The sequence below is a fragment of the Staurois parvus genome, unplaced genomic scaffold, assembly GCF_062004578.1.
Source record: "Staurois parvus isolate SC_StPar_1 unplaced genomic scaffold, SC_StPar_1.0 ptg000789l, whole genome shotgun sequence".
NCBI lineage: Eukaryota > Metazoa > Chordata > Amphibia > Anura > Ranidae > Staurois > Staurois parvus.
In genome coordinates, this window is record NW_028318585.1 from 544,192 (window position 1) to 561,022 (window position 16,831).

General features: G+C 45.8%; 1 protein-coding gene across 7 annotated transcripts in view; it reads left to right on the forward strand.

Annotated features, from left to right (window-relative positions):
- The first annotated feature begins 378 nt into the window (after positions 1-378).
- Positions 379-16,831, forward strand: part of LOC149444320 (uncharacterized) — a 192,075-nt gene continuing 175,622 nt past the window's right edge. For 6 of the 7 annotated variants that reach the window (XM_089654683.1, XM_089654688.1, XM_089654685.1 and 3 more), the window contains exon 1: positions 379-541. In XM_089654683.1, coding sequence (XP_089510809.1) covers positions 434-541 — 108 coding nt within the window. In that variant the 5' untranslated portion in view covers positions 379-433. The remainder of the gene's footprint in view (positions 542-16,831) is intronic. The other variant, XM_089654687.1, reaches the window with a different exon arrangement.

Consider the following 16,831-nt stretch of genomic DNA (forward strand, 5'->3'; position numbering starts at 1 on the left):
AAATGCAGGTCAACGCATACACATTAAAATAAAATTGTGTCCTGTTCACACTCCAACTCTGCGTCGTTGTGTTATGCAGCATGTATGCAATATAAATCAATCCATGATGAAATGATGGAAATGTACATCCATGTTCCCTGCATTTTACTGCAAGACAGTGTGAATTCAGCTTCAGACAGGAAGTGTGTTTCTGGTTGAATCCACATGAAATAAAGGAAGGGGGAGCCAAAAAAAAAATGAACCGAATGCTGCCACCACATCTAATGCCTGGTACATTTTTGGTTTGGGGTTTAATACCGCTTTAAGAGTTTGAAAACAAACACAGTATTGCATAACCGACTGGCCCATCCTACAGCCTGTGTTCTGTTCAATCCGGTAATAGAAAGTGAAAGTGTCTGGAGGAGTTTGCTTTTCCGTTCTAGCTCTGTCCTCTATGGCTGACGTGCCAGAGGAGCTCTGCACTTTTTGTAAGAAGGGTGAGGAATATGGGAGCCTACGGAATACATCTGATGAAAACATCCTAGCCCATTACAGTTGTCTGGTTAGTAAATCCTTCCCGTGTCTGTGTATACTGTATGTGATTGTTTCTTCTGCCGACAGTTCATTATTATTATTGTTGTTATTATTATACAGGATTTATATACAAAATGAAATATATTACAAAAAGAAGGTAGACATTACAGTTACAGTACAAGAGGAAACAGAGGGCCCTGCTCCTTAGAGCTTACAATCGAAAACAATAGGTTCAGCCGTCCTGGGACAGTACTAGATTATGAAGGTCTGTCCCTGGAAGGAATTGTTCCTGATTTTAACTACTTCCAGCTGCACTGATATCTCTTCTTTGTGTGTTACATTGACTTTTAAGCACTAATTGTACTTGGGAATACTGCTATACACTATAACTGGCTTGCTGTGTCTGGCTACAAACGCTGGCCGTAGATGGTTCGTTTTTTTTTTTTTTCCTTTCAACCAGCAGACTGAACGAATGAGGTGGATGGAGGAATCCCTCTGCCGGGACATTGTATTGTGACAGCAGGACTTGCCACTGTCAGAGTACACTGATCAATGGCTGCCAGGGGTGGACTGACAACTCATGGGGCCCCCGGGCTATAGGGGATCATGGGGCCCCTGTGTCCTTGCCCAAACTCAAAAAAGCCTATGAAAAAGGTACCAGGGGCATCTCATGGGGCCCCCTACTGACCCCGGGCCCTCGGGCAGTGCCCGAGTTTCCAAATGGTCAGTCCACCCCTGGTGGCTGCAGCCAGTTGGATGAAATCAGCCAATTGGATTGAGAAATGTTCTCCAGCATGTCCTTTTTGACTGCTGTCAATTGAACGATCAACTTCTCCCGAGCAGGGATGGCTTTACACTGCTTTTGATCAGTGTATAGCCAGCTTAACTGATTTCTCCATCCACACTATACAGCATGCATGGATGAATCTCCTACTGTTTTTATTTTGACAGTTCGATCTGTCCGTCTGCTGTACAACGATTGCAAGAAGCTGATATTAAGTCAGATTTCGGTATTTACACTAAAAAAGTAAGAATGCGTAAGCCTAAGATCACATTTGGGGGCAGGTCGGGAAGGCTTGCGAAATTGCACACATTCCGAACCTGCAGGCTGCTTTTTAGTAGACATAAGGAGGTTCCATTGATTCTTAATGGCATTCTTACACTGAAGTGCTTAAAAGCTCTCCCTGCCCCGAATATGTAAAATTCTCTCTCTACATGCAAACATGTACGAACGTGAATACATGTGTTGGGAGCATCTATGCCCAAACATGTTGATTGCGATACACGTCACATATTGCTGCGCACACCAGAGTGAGAGCAGTAATCTTTGGCCTATTATTCACGGTTAACTCTAAATGAAAACCTGCGAGGCTTTTAAAGTGATGTCTGTGGAAAATATAGGGTATCGTTTAATGTTTGCGTGCAATTTTAATCTCCCTGGCGGTATTCCTGAGTGTAGCTCGGGGTTAACTTTCAGTACCAAAAGCTGTAACCCCGAGCTACACTAAGTATTACCCTGCAACATTGCTCTGGGATTCCCTGTTTCACTTACCTTGTCCTTCGCTCCCGCGATGTCCCCCTTGCAGCGTCCCAGGCCATCTCCTACGGCCGATGCTGGTATCCGTCTTCCGGGTCCTGGTCCCTGCGAGTGTCGGGACGTATGGGGGACGTAACCAGTGGGAAATTTAAAAATGTTAAAAAGTGACATTCACTACTGTAAATACACTAAAATCACATAGTATTCCATTACTGTATCAAACCATTTCACATACATTTTGTCCCTAATGATTTGTCCTGTGCCCTGCCTGCATTTTTATTAGTATAATTTATGATTTCGTTCTTCAATTTTATCATACCCGGGATGTTTACTAGACTCTTGTTCGGACAGATTTCAGTTAGTTATTCCTAAAAATTACAGGCCTACAATAAAAAAACAACATATTTCCATGCAAAAAATGTACCGCTTTGAGCACAGAAATATTGACAGAATCATACCGCTAGGGAGGTTAAAGCTTGACATGTTGTGTATTTTTTTACGTGGTGTGCCTCATCTTTCATATTTCACCTTGAAATGAGTAATATATTGTGTTTGCATGCCCTAAAACTGACTTTATAATTGACTTTGCATTTCTTAAACTGTTGTGGTAATATAGTATGACATAAAAAATCAGAACTTCCACAACTTTACACTCTGCGGTGTCTGGTTTCAGAATATGTATAATATTTGAGGATTTTAGCTAATCTTCACAGCTAAAATGATTTTTTTGAACAAGTGCAAAAAAAACCTAAAAATTGCTCTGGCAGCAAAAGGGTTAAAACGCACGAGCATGCAGATGTGTGAACACACCTGTATACCTAGTGTAGTCTGTTTAAAGTCAGACTAAGGGCCAGTTCACACTACATGCATTTCAGTGTGCTTTTTTTCTGCATCCAAAATGCACAGAAAGTAGGTTATATGGTTGTCAATGTCATAGTTCACATCAGGGCTTGCAGTTCCAGTTGCAGAAGAAATAGTAGAGCATGCTGCATTTTTTATGCACAGAACTGTACTGGAATGCGGTATAACGCATCCAAAACGCACCAAAAACTAACTGGAACGCACATGTCCCTATTTAAATTAATGAAAAATAGAGGGGAAAAAATGAACTGGAATGCATCAAAAACGCACCGGAACGTGCCAAAAATGTGCAGGCAAAAACTCATTCGGAACACATCTGGACTGCATTTCTACAGTTGCAAGAAAAAAGTATGTGAACCCCTTGGGATTACGTGGAGTTTTGCATGAATTGGGCATAAAATGTGTTCTGAACGTCATCTAAGTCACAACAATAGAAGAACACAGTCTGCTGAACATAATACTACACAAACATTAGATGTTGCCATGGTTTAATTGCACATAACATGTAAACATTCACAGTGCAGGGAGGAAAAAGTATGTGAGGCCCTAGCTTAATGACTTCTCCCAGAGCTAATTGGAGCCAGGAGTGAGCCAACCTTGACTCCAATCAGTGTGATGATATTGGACGTGTTGCTGACAGCTGTCCTGCCCTTAAAAAACACACACCTTGTCAGGCTCCGCCCAACGGGATCTCTAGTGGTCCACGGCACGGGGTTTCCCAGGACGCGGAGTCTAAGTCCCAGTCTGCCTTTTCACCAGGGCCCCTGATGGTGGGGATGGACTTGGTGCAAGACTGAAACCAGGTCGCGTTCCTGGGCACCCCCGGTGGTGGCAGAGGGGTCCCGCTGAGGGTATGTGCCCGGGTTGAGCCTGCTGTGAAGGGGATGACAGATCCCGATCCAAGCGGGATGGATGGGCGACTGTCAGGGGTAAGCGAGGTCAGACTAGCTGGGTCGGTATCGTGCGGTCAGCGTGGTACAGGGGGAGTAAGCGGAGAATGGTCGGGGTCACAAGCCAGGTGCAGCAGGTAGCGGGCAGCGTGGTACCGAGGGTCAGGCAAAAGGATGGTCAGGAACGAGCCGGGGTCAGAGCAGGAGAAGGTCAGCGTATATCAGAACAGGCAGAGTTTGGCAACAAGGAAGCGTACTTACAGGACAGGAACAAGACCTTGCGGCAACTTGGATATGCACAGGGCTGTTTAAATAGGGCGCCCTGTTCTTCCATTGGTGCGGCCGCGATCGCTAGTGCACATGTGCGGCCGCCGCCGCGATCGCCGAGGACCCAGCGTTCTGCACATGCGCGCACCGCCGCGAGCCCGGGATCCCTGACATTGCCCCCCCCCCTACGGGCAACCTCCGGATGCCCAACTGACCCCCTCTTAAGGGCTGGTTCCGAAAAAATTCCCACACAAGTCTTGGGGCGTGCACATTTTGGGCCGGCTCCCATGAATTCTCCTCCGCCCCATATCCCTTCCACTTAACCAGAAACTGAGTTTGGCCTCCCCTTTTCCTACAATCTAAGCTTCAACTTCAAATTCCTCCTCCCCATCCACGTCTACTGCCTCCGGAGGTTTAGACCTACGATCCGGGAAGGGGTCTGGAGTTGTTGGTTTCAACAGGGACACGTGGAAGACCGGATGAACCTTCATAGACTCGGGCAGTGCAAGCTCGTATGCTACCTCGTTGATCTTACGTTTGACCCGAAAAGGCCCCAAGAATTTGGGAGCCAATTTCTTTGAAGGGCAGGACATTTTTAAATTTGCGGTGGACAACCAAACCTGGTCCTCTGGCCGCAAACTTAATTCCCCTCTTCTTTTCCTATCAAATGCCCTCTTATTGTCACCCTGGGCCTTTGCCATTGCTTCCTGCAATACCTTGCTATTGGTTGACAAAAAGGTCAACATATCCTGCGTGGCCGGAACTGCGACCTCCGGGATCAGATCTGGCAGGAATACAGGGTGGAACCCATAGTTCGCGAAAAACGGGGACTGTCTAGTAGCAGAGTGACTCGCATTGTTATATGCGAATTCCGCAAGCGGCAGGAGAGTAACCCAGTCATCTTGGAGGAAGGTGGTATAGCACCTGAGGTACTGCTCTAGGGTCTGGTTTGTACGCTCCGTCTGGCCATTGGTCTGTGGGTGATAAGCTGAGGAGAACGATAACTTAATTCCCAGGGTTTCACAACCTGGATGTAAACTGAACCCCTCTGTCAGATATAATATCCCTGGGAATTCCGTGGAGTCTTACCACTTCCTTAATAAACACACGTGCTGTCTCAAGGGCCGTAGGTGTGTCCTTTAAAGGTACAAAATGGGCCATCTTGGACAGGCGGTCTACAATCACGAAGATTGCTGTGTGGTCCTGAGAGGGTGGAAGTTCCACGATAAAGTCAATGGAAATCATAGTCCATGGCCTGTCGGGTATTGGTAATGGGCGCAAGAGACCCCAAGCTTTATTCCTAGTGGGTTTGTTTCTCTGACAAACGGGACAGGCCTTTATGTAGGTTTCGCACTCTCTGGCCATATAGGCCACCAGAAAGTACGCTGCAGCAGCTCCAAGGTCTTACGTACCCCAAAGTGCCCGGCCAGCGGGTGATCGTGGCAGTATCCTAATACCAATGTACGGGCTTCTTCAGGGACCACAATCTGATCCTCCTTCCAGAGAAGTCCCTCCCTATTTAGTAAGGGGACACTGGGTGGACCTTGCATTCCTACGGACGCTGTCTGCAGTTTAGAATGGAGCTCCGATTGGAGGACTAGGAAATTTCCTGGGGACAGGATAGTGTCTGGCTTGGGACTCTCTTCGGGATCCCCAAACATGCGGGAGAGCGCGTCTGGTTTTGTGTTCTTAGACCCTGGCCTATAGGTTATATGGAAAAAGAACCGTGAAAAGAACAGTGCCCACCTGGCTTGACGTGGCCTCAGACGTTTAGCTGTCCTCAGATATTCCAGGTTCTTATGATCCGTGAAAATCAATATTGGGTGTACCGCCCCCTCTAACAAGTACCTCCATTCCTCTAGTGCCACCTTGATCGCCAAGAGTTCCCGATCCCCGATATCATAATTCCTTTCAGCAGGAGTTAGTTTCCTGGAGAAGAAAGCCACCGGGTGCATAAGCTCTTTGATACCCTTCCTCTGGGACAGGATCGCCCCGACCGCATTCTGCTCAAAATAGGAGCTGCCGTAAACAATTCCTTTAAGGCTTCGAAAGCCCTCTGTGCCTCAGGTGTCCACTGGAAGCGAACCCCCTGCCTGGTCAGCTGGGTGATAGGGGACACTAGGCCCAAAAAGTTCTTAATGAACTTTCTGTAAAAGTTCGCAAAGCCGATAAAGCGTTGGACCGCTTTTTTATCGGTGGGTGCTGGCCAATCTAAGATGGCCGAAACCTTTTGGGGATCCATGGCTATTCCAGTGGGAGAGATGGTTAGACCCAGAAATGAAATACTACTCTGTTCAAGGCAGCACTTGTCTGCCTTGGTATATAAGCTGTGTTGGCGGAGTCATTCTAACACGCGCCTCATGTGACCTCTATGGTCCTCCAAGGTTGGGGAAAAGATAAGGATATCGTCTAGGTATACGATGACGAAGATATCCAGGTAGTCCCTGAACACATCATTTATGAAATGCTGGAAGGTGGCAGGGGCGTTGCATAGGCCGAAGGGCATAACCAAATATTCAAAGTGTCCGAATCTGGTACGGAATGCTGTCTTCCACTCGTCCCCCTCTCTGATACGAACTAAATTATAGGCACCTCTCAAGTCTAGTTTAGTGAAGACGGATGCTGACTTCAGCCTCTGAAAAAGTTCGGGGACTAGTGGTAGCGGGTAACGGTTTTTTACCGTGACTTTATTCAAGTCCCGGTAATCTACGCAGGGCCGGAGGGACTTGTCTTTTTTTTCCACAAAGAAAATGCCCGCCCCGGCTGGTGACGTGGAGGGTCTAATAAACCCCTTATGGAGGTTTTCATCGATATATTCCTTTAGTACCCCTAACTCCCGTTCGGATAAGGGGAATATCCGCCCAAATGGGATTTCCGACCCTGGGAGGAGATCAATTGGGCAGTCATAAGCTCGGTGCGGGGGGAGAGTGTCCGCCCCCCGCTTGCTAAACACATCCAGAAAATTATGGTAGGCTGAAGGAATGACTTGCGCCAGCTCCGCATCTGTCTCTAGACACAACAAAGTCGGCGGAATCGGGGAGGTCTTAGGGAGGCAGTGCTGCTGGCAGTATGTGGAGAGGAACTGGATAGAACCCACCTTCCAGTCCACCTGGGGATTATGGGCTCGTAACCACGGGAGCCCCAAAATAATTGGAAATAATGGGGATGCTATGGCGTCCAACCGAAGGAGTTCTTCATGATGGGACGATACGGTAGTACGGATAGGTGGGGTCTCGTGGTCCACCACCCCTGACTTAATACGTGATCCATCTGCTAGAAAAATATTCAATCCCACCTCCTTAGTTTGTAGGGGAATTTGTTGCTGAACTGCAAAGTCCAAATCTATGAAGCAACTACATGCCCCAGAATCCACAATTGCCATGGTTACCACTGTTCTCCCTGGCAGCTGAAGTGACACAGGTACCGCTAGATAACTGCTGTTGCCCACACTGTTAGAAGTGACCGTAGAGAAAACAGCGGAACACTTATCCCTCTTGGCTGGACAGGTACATACCACATGGCCTGCTCCCCCACAGTAGAGGCAGAGATGGTTGGTAAGACGCTCTGGCGTTCCTCAGGTGTAAGTGTCGGCCGTATCCTTCCCGATGGCCCGGTCTTGGGTGTATCCATAGCATCCTGATTCTGGCTTGCCGGCTGCAACTGGGTTGAAGCCCGAGGGGGTGTTCCAGTTGGTCCTTGTCCTTGGTTGCACCTTTCCTGCCTGCGCTCCCGCAACCGGCGGTCAATTCGAATAGTCAAAGTTATTAAGGCCTCCAAAGTGCTAGGTATGTCTATTCGGGCCAATTCGTCCTTCAGGGATTCAGCTAACCCTACGCGGAACTGGTGGTGCAGAGCCGCCTCGTTCCATTGGCTGTCACTACGCCAATGCCTGAATTCGGCGGCATAGTCCTCCACTGTCCGGTGACCCTGCCTGAGTGTATATAGGGCCCTCTCGGCCGTTGCGGTGCGCAGCGGGTCGTCATACAAGAGGGCCATAGCCTCAAAAAATACTGTCACTGACTTCAACAGTGGGTCTCGATTCTCTAGGAGCCGGTGGGCCCAGTCTTGGGGTCCCCCCTGTAGTAGGGAAATGATGAACCCTACTCTCACCGATTCGGAGAAAAAGGTCCGAGGCTGGAGGTCAAAGTATAGCTGACAGGAGCTACGAAAGGCCCTGAATTTACTTTGGTTTCCAGAAAAACGTTCTGGTGTGGGGACATGGGGTTCTGGTACGGGTAACAACCCCGGTGTCTCCCTAGTGGGTTCCCCAGACCCCCTGGCAGATGTAGCTAACGTCTGCATGCGACTGTCCAATTCCGTATAACCCTCCTGTAGGCCCCTAATTCCCAGTGTAAGGGTCTCCATCTGCTGACAGATGTCATCCAGAGGGGAAGTTCCCCTTCCAGGCTCAGTCATGGCCGCAAGGTACTGTCAGGCTCCGCCCAACGGGATCTCTAGTGGTCCACGGCACGGGGTTTCCCAGGACGCGGAGTCTAAGTCCCAGTCTGCCTTTTCACCAGGGCCCCTGATGGTGGGGATGGACTTGGTGCAAGACTGAAACCAGGTCGCGTTCCTGGGCACCCCCGGTGGTGGCAGAGGGGTCCCGCTGAGGGTATGTGCCCGGGTTGAGCCTGCTGTGAAGGGGATGACAGATCCCGATCCGAGCGGGATGGATGGGATGACAGATCCCGATCCGAGCGGGATGGATGGGCGACTGTCAGGGGTAAGCGAGGTCAGACTAGCCGGGTCGGTATCGTGCGGACAGCGTGGTACAGGGGGAGTAAGCGGAGAATGGTCGGGGTCACAAGCCAGGTTCAGCAGGTAGCAGGCAGCGTGGTACCGAGGGTCAGGCAAAAGGATGGTCAGGAACGAGCCGGGGTCAGAGCAGGAGCAGGTCAGCGTATATCAGAACAGGCAGAGTTCGGCAACAAGGAAGTGTACTTACAGGACAGGAACAAGACCTTGCGGCAACTTGGATATGCACAGGGCCGTTTAAATAGGGCACCCTGTTTTTCCATTGGTGCGGCCGCGATCGCTAGTGCGCATGCGCGGCCCCTGCCGCGATCGCCAAGGACCCAGCGTTCTGCGCATGCGCGCACCGCCGCGAGCCCGGGATCCCTGACACACCTGTTTTAGGCTTACTGGTTTCAAGAAGCACTGTCTAATGTGAACCATGCCTCGCAGAAAAGAGCTCTCAGAAGACCTACGATCAAGAATTGTTGACTTGCATGAAGCTGGGAAGGGTTACAAAAGTATATCCAAAATCCTTGATGTTCATGTGTCCACGGTAAGACAGACTGTCTACAAATGGAGAAAGATTAGCACTGTTGCTACTCTCCCTCGGCGTGGTCGTCCTGTAAAAATGACTGCAAGAGCACAGCGCAGAATGCTGCATGAGGTAAAGAAGAATCCCAGAGTGTCAGCTAAAGGCCTACAGAAATCTCTGGCACATGCTAACATTTTTGTTGACACATCTACAATAAGGAAAACATTAAACAAGAATGGAGTATATGGGAGGACACCACGGAGGAAGCCATTGCTGTCCAAAAAGAATATTGCAGCACGTTTGAAGTTTGCAATAGAGCACCTGGATGTTCCACAGCACTACTGGCAAAATATACTGTGGACAGATGAAACCAAGATTGAGTTGTTTGGGAAGAACACACAACACTATGTGTGGAGAAAAAAAGGCACAGCACACCAACATCAAAACCTCATCCCCACTGTAAAACATGGCGGAGGGAGCATCATGGTTTGGGGCTGCTTTGCTGCCTCAGGGCCTGGACGGATTGTTGTCATTGATGGGAAAATGAATTCCAGAGTTTATCAAGACATTTTGCAGGAAAACGTACGACCATCTGTCCGCCAACGGAAGCTCCGCAGAGGATGGGTGATACAACAGGACAATGACCCAAAGCATACAAGTAATTCAACAAAACAATGGCTGCAACAGCACAGAATACGCCTTCTGGAGTGGCCCAGTCAGAGTCCTGACCTCAACCAGATTAAAATGCTGTGGCATGACCTTAAGAGAGCGATTCACACCAGACATCCCAAGAATATTGCTACACTAAAACAGTTTTGGGAAGAGGAGTGGTCCAAAATTACTCCAAATCATTGTGCAGGTCTGATCTGCAACTACAGGAAACGTTTGGTTGAGGTTATTGCTGCCAAAGGAGGGTCAACCAGTTATTAAGTCCAAAGGTTCACATACTTTTTCCTCCCTGCACTGTGAATGTTTACATGTTATGTGCAATTAAACCATGGCAACATCTAATGTTTGTGTAGTATTATGTTCAGCAGACTGTGTTCTTCTATTGTTGTGACTTAGATGACGTTCAGAGCACATTTTATGCCCAATTCATGCAAAACTCCACGTAATACCAAGGGGTTCACATATATTTTCTTGCAACTGTATAGTGTGAACCGGCCCTAAAACCATAGCTTCATTTTTTTTTTTTAGGTTGAGCTGACCACAGATGGATCGAACCTCAATCCATCTATGGCTGTTCCCGTTCATGAAAATTTGACCTGTCAGTCGGCTTGAATGGTTGTATGGGAAAATCCTGCTTTGATCAGCACATGCAACTAGTTGACTGCAGCACTGATCGGTGTATTTTGATGGTGGAAGAGTTCTTCTGTCAGCGTTACAGCGGGAAGGAGCTCCCCATCCACTGCGATAGTGTAGATGGGGAAGCCTGCTGCCTGAACGAACAAAAAACATAGCCATGTATGTCTGACACTAGTGCTCAACCTTTTATACCCCATTCCAAACTATAAAGTATTTTTATTGCATTAAAGTAGAACTATAGGCAAAACATTTCATTTTGGATAGAGTAAGGGAGGGTTATAACCCCTGTCAGATTTTTTCGCCATCTGTGACCCACTGCAGTTTTCTCTTCACTTCCTGTCCCATAGCGAAAAGTGAGAGGAAATCCCTGCAAATTAACCGTTTCCCAACCGCCCTATAGGAAAACTACTGCTACAGGGCGGGAGAGCTGCGCAAAATAACGTGTATATATAGGTAATTTCTTACTTCCGGGTAGGGGGCGTGCACCGTTCTACTCACGCAGTGGCTGCAGCTGTCGATCACCAGGTCCCGGCTGGAGATTCCCTGCCAGCACCCGGCAATCGCTGAGGAACACTGACAAAGGAGAGGTCTGTGTGTAAACAATACAGATCTCCCCCCTGTTAGCACCAGCATGCTGCTTTGTATTGCTCTGTATAGCAGAGAAATACAAAGCAGAGTGCTTACTTAGTAAAGCACACACAATCAACACAGTAAAACAGCACACAGCTAACCCTTTGATCACCCCAGATGTTAACCCTTTCCTGCTCAGTGCCATTAGTACAGTGTCAGTGCTTTTTATTAGCACTAATCACTGTATTCGTGTCACTGGGGATGTCAGTAGCAGCTAGCAAGTTCCCACCCAGTGTCAGAATGCCCGCAGCATTCCTGCTATAAGTTGCTGATCACCGCCATTACTAGTATTAAATAAATAAAATTAAAATTCCAGTATATACTGTATATTGTCATTTGAAGGCGCTATAACTTTCACGGAAACCAATTAATTTACACGTATTGGGATTTTTTGTAGCAAAGACATGCAGTAGAATACATTTTGACCTAAATTTATGATGACATTTGATTTTTTTTTATTGTTTTACTGGATATATTTTATAGCAAAAAGTAAAAAAGTTTTTTTTTTCAAACTTGTCAGTCTTTTTTTGTTTATAGCACAAAAAATAAAAAATGCAGAGCTGACCAAATACCACCAAAAGAAAGATCCATTTGTGGGAACAAAAAGACATAAATTTCATTTGGGTGCAATGTTGCATGACCGTGCAATTGTCAGTTAAAGTAATGCAGCATTGTATCGCAAAAAAATGGCCTTGTCAGGAAGGGGGGAAAGTCCTCTGAAGGACAGGTGGTTAAGAGAATCCCTTCGGGACCCCCCAGGTCACCAAAACTAGTGTCCTCATTGTAAGATTTCCCCTGTGTTACTTTTCTGGGGACGGCCCAAAATTTGGGATTTTCTTTTACTTTCAATGATAATAATAAACAGAACAAATAGAGGGGGAATCTCCCCAATGCTGGGTACACACTATCAGTTTGTTTTTGTTCAGAAGGTTGAACTAAAAAAAAAACTGAAGAGCTGGGGAGAAGCTTGCTGTACTAACTATGTGATCTCTCCGCTGAACTATTGTGTTCTGACAGGGAGACTTCCCCAATGCCAGAACGCACCAGTCAGCACTAGTAGCCATTGGCTGTCAGCACTGATCGGATGCCAAACGGATACTGGTTTTCCAGCATGTCCATTCGACAGAAGCTGGCCAAGCTGGTGTAAACACAGGCCGAATGTCGGCCAGTTTCTGTAGAACCACCCGATATTTGGCCTGTGTGTACAGGGCTTAACAGGGGCATAGACAGCAACAAAAACTGCCAGGTGTTCTAATCCCTCTGTACTTTACCCAAAACAAAAAATGTTTTGCCTTTACTTTAAGTGTTTTTGGTTTGAAAAAACAGCCTAAAGAATATGTAAAGTCAGCATTTCATATTCCTGATATGTGCCTTCTGTACCATGTACTGTGAAAAAGTATCCTGTTCTCTTTGTATTGCTTCCTTTGTGTGAAATCCCTGGTGTTCCTATGGTGAGCACTGTGGTAGTTGATTGATTCTTCCATATTATAAACTTTTGTGGTTTTCATATTTTTTTCATCCTTTGTTTCATCTCCATGGTGCTGATCTCCTGCAGCCAATTTCTGTCTATATACGTGTATTCCAGCGATGGCTGCATGCCAAGGGCTGGTTTCCTAATGGTGACAACTATGAATTATGCCTGTGTACCTTCATGGTATGATCCCCAGGAAAGCTGCCAGCGTCAGCCAACTGTTTAACCTTTTCGCTGCCACATTTTTTTCCTTTTTTGCATAGATGTCTAAAAGGATCATTTTAGGCCTGAAGATAACTTAAAACCCCCAAAACATTCATTTTCTGAAAGCAGATACCTTAAAGAATAAAAAAATTGGTTCCGCATTTGTATGTCACACTATATTAGTGCATTGATTTATACAAAACACAAAATTTCACTAAAAATACACCAAAGTATATTGTCTAATAAAAATATTTCCCAATGTTTCTGTAAAATATAAATGTAGTGATTACCCCCACTGAGAATATGCCTAGGTCCCCCCTTTTTGTACAGAGGCTGTCATTCTCACAAGCATAGCTCCACACACACACACACACACATCAACAATTCAGGTTCAGTCTAGGAGATGTCTTTTTAGATTTTACTGCTGAATACCTTGAACAGGAAAGGAGTCTAAGGTCACCGGATACTCCAAAATGATAACAGCAATCAATAGGAGGGCAGTTTTCACACTAAATCCTCCTAACTGCAGTCACAAATGAAAGTCCCTAATCAGGTCCTACTCAGAGTATCCCAGGAGCTGATCACTGTGCCGATTGTGCGCAATAGAGGCATGGACGCTGTACGTGACACCCATCTTGTTAGGTCGCAACCATGTTGTCTCTCCTGTCCTCCCTCCTCCCTTTTGAATGGAATGTGAGTCTGTAAGTGAACAGAGGTCAAAAGGGCCTCTTATCCTAAATTAAACACAGCTAGATGAGCTCCATGGCTGTAAACCACTAATTAGTCTGGTTCCAGGGGGTCTGCTTGAAAACCACTTTCCTCTGCCCAATCGTAAAACAATAACTCAGGCAATCATGACCTATTAGGCCATTAGAGTTTGCCATAAAACATACATTCCACATGAGTCATTTTTCATACAAATTCATAAACTTCAGCAGGAACTGGGCACATTAATATGAAGTATATATTCGGATAGGTCATTTTAATATGAGTCACATGAGACCTTACATCCCTATGTTAGCACCTACAAGAGAGTAGAAAGTAATCTTTTATCTGGAGTGGCAGGATATGCTATGTTTGGTACCTTTTGCGTTTGGAATATAATTCTAAATATTAATCTGCCAGTTGCTAGGATGCTACCTGTACCTATTGAAGGTTATTGGCCATAGTATGAAATTGTAAGGGATTTGGTCATAACCTTGGTTACTGCCTAACACCCATCCCCAAACGGGATGATTGGCCATTTGTTCTCAGGAGACACCCCTTTGAGATGATAGAAAAAGACTGACAGCCTGGAGAAAAAAATAGCTCTCCTTTAACATCCATCAGGAACCATCTAAGAGACTTGAGAGCCAAAGCAGCCTTTTGTTCGGGCAGTTGGACTCTGCTCAAACCAAGGACTTTTGCAAGTATTCTGCCTACTTCTGGTGTTAAAGGAGGGCGATCATTAACATTTTGTAAGTTGTATTTAACTCCTTGGGGGACCAAGTGCATATAGCACTTTGTGCCTTACTGATTGATGGCCCCATTGTTCTCTGTGGGGGGAGTTACAGCCAGCACAGAGCTCCTCCCCCTCTATAAGTTATATGGTCTATCACTGATGTGAATAAACAATTAGTGCTGCCTGTTCTTTCATAATATTAAAAGATCCCCCAGAGTTGCAAGCTCTGTGTAATGCCTGTGCAGAGAAAAGTGACGGCAGAAAAAGACCAAGTGGTCCATCGAGTCTGCCCTTTTTTTTTAAAAAACTTTTTTTTATAGATCTATGCTTGTCCCAAGCATGTTTGAAGTTATTTACTGTTGACTGGCTCACTACCTCTTAAAGTTTATTCCAAGCATTAACTACTCTTTTAGTAAAATAGTACTTTCTGAGATTTGCTTTGAACTTTTTTCCAGTTAGTTTAAGATCATGTCCCCATGTTCTTGATTTTGGTTTCATGTTGAAAATACTGCCCTCCTGAACCGTATTCACCCCATGATGTATTTAAAAGTTTCAGTCATGTCTTCCCTTTCCCTTCTTTCCTCCAGGTAGTACATGTTAAGTTCCTGAAGTCACTCTTGATATGTTTTATCCCCCAAGACCTTTTACCATTTTTGTTACCCGTCTATGGACTCATTCTGTCTTATCAATATCTTTTTATAAGTGAGGTTTCCAGAACTGGACACTGGACACAAGGTTTAACTAAAGATATATGTAGGGGAATCAGGACCTGTTTCCTCCTGCTGGTGACCCCTCTAGTACCGCATCCTACAATTCTATTCGCTTTCCCCACTGCCTGACCACACTGTTTGCTCATTTTGTAATCATCTGAAGTGCTGGCCAATAATGTACCCCCAATGTTGTACTCCCTGAAGGAATTTTTTTCCCTAGGTGCATTATTTTATGTTTAGAAACATTGAACTGCAATTTCCACTTTTTTGACCAATCATCCAGCAATGCCAAATCATGTTCCATGTTACATAAACCTCCAGGGATATCAACCCTATAGCACACCTTTGTGTCATCGAGCAAAAAGACATACCTTACCCAACAAACCTTTAGTTATATCACTTGCATATAAAATTAATAAAACAGGAGCTAATACAGAGCCTTGTGGTACACCACTAGTGACTGGTCTCTGTTCTTACAACCATACTTTGGTATCTATCCTTTAGCCAGCTGCATATCCACTGAACCACCCAAGGGCTAAGCCCTAGCTTGTACAACTTTGGTATTAGATCATTATGTGAACTGTGTCAAATGCCTTGCTGAAATCAAGATCTGCTATGTCCACAGCACCACCCTGGTCCAAAGCATTGGTAATATAGTAGAAAAATCAAATCAGATTAGTCTGACATGATCTGCCTCAATAAAGCCATGCTGCTTTGGATCCAGCAAGCTGTGTGTCTTTAAGTGATCAATGATTCTTCTTTTCAGGAGTGATTCCATTACCTTGACTACTACCGAAGTTAAACTCACTGGCCTGTAATTGCCAGCTTCTGCCTTGCTGCTCTTCTTGTGGATAGGTACAGTTATGCCCATATATATTTGGACACCGGCACAATTTTCATACTTTTTGGCTCTGTATGTCACAGAATAAATTACAACGTAACAATCCAAATTAATCTGAAGTGCAGACTTTCAGCTTTAATTCAAGGCGTTGAACATAAATATCAAGTACAAATTTTAGGAACTGCAACCAATTTTATGCACAGTCCCTCCATTTTCAGGGGCTTAAATGTAATTGGACAAATGAATATAATCATTAATAAAATGTTCATTTTTAATATTTTGTTGAGAATCCTTTACTGGCAATGTCTGTCTGAAGTAGTTTGGAACCCATGGACACCAAAGACCAAAGACTAAGTTTACTCCTTTCTGATGCTTTGCCAGGCTTTAACTGCAGCTGTCTTCCGGTGTTCTTTGTGGGTTCCTGCCTTTAGTTTTGCCTTCAGCAAGTGAAATGCATGCTCAATTGGGTTGAGATAAGGTGATTGACTTGGCCATTGCAGAATTTTCCACTTCTTTTCCTTGAAAAGCTCCTAGGTTGCTTTTGCAGTGCGTTTTGGTTCATTGTCCATCTGTACTGTCAAGTGCTCTCCAATCAACTTTGCTACATTTGGCTGAATCTGGGCTGACAGTATATCTTTAAACACTGCAGAATTCATCCAGCTGCTTCTGTCTTCTGTCGCATCATCAATAAACACCCATGACCTAGTGCCACTGGAAGCCATTGCATCACACTGCCTCCACCATGGTTTACAGATGCAAGGATGTTGGATGCTTATCGCCCGATGCCCAGGACATGTAGTTTCTTTCTACCTTTAGTCCTGCTGCGGGCAAACAGCAGGGCTCACCTGTCAGGTGGAAGCATTTGGCGGCGCTGCCACACCTCGCCATGAAACCC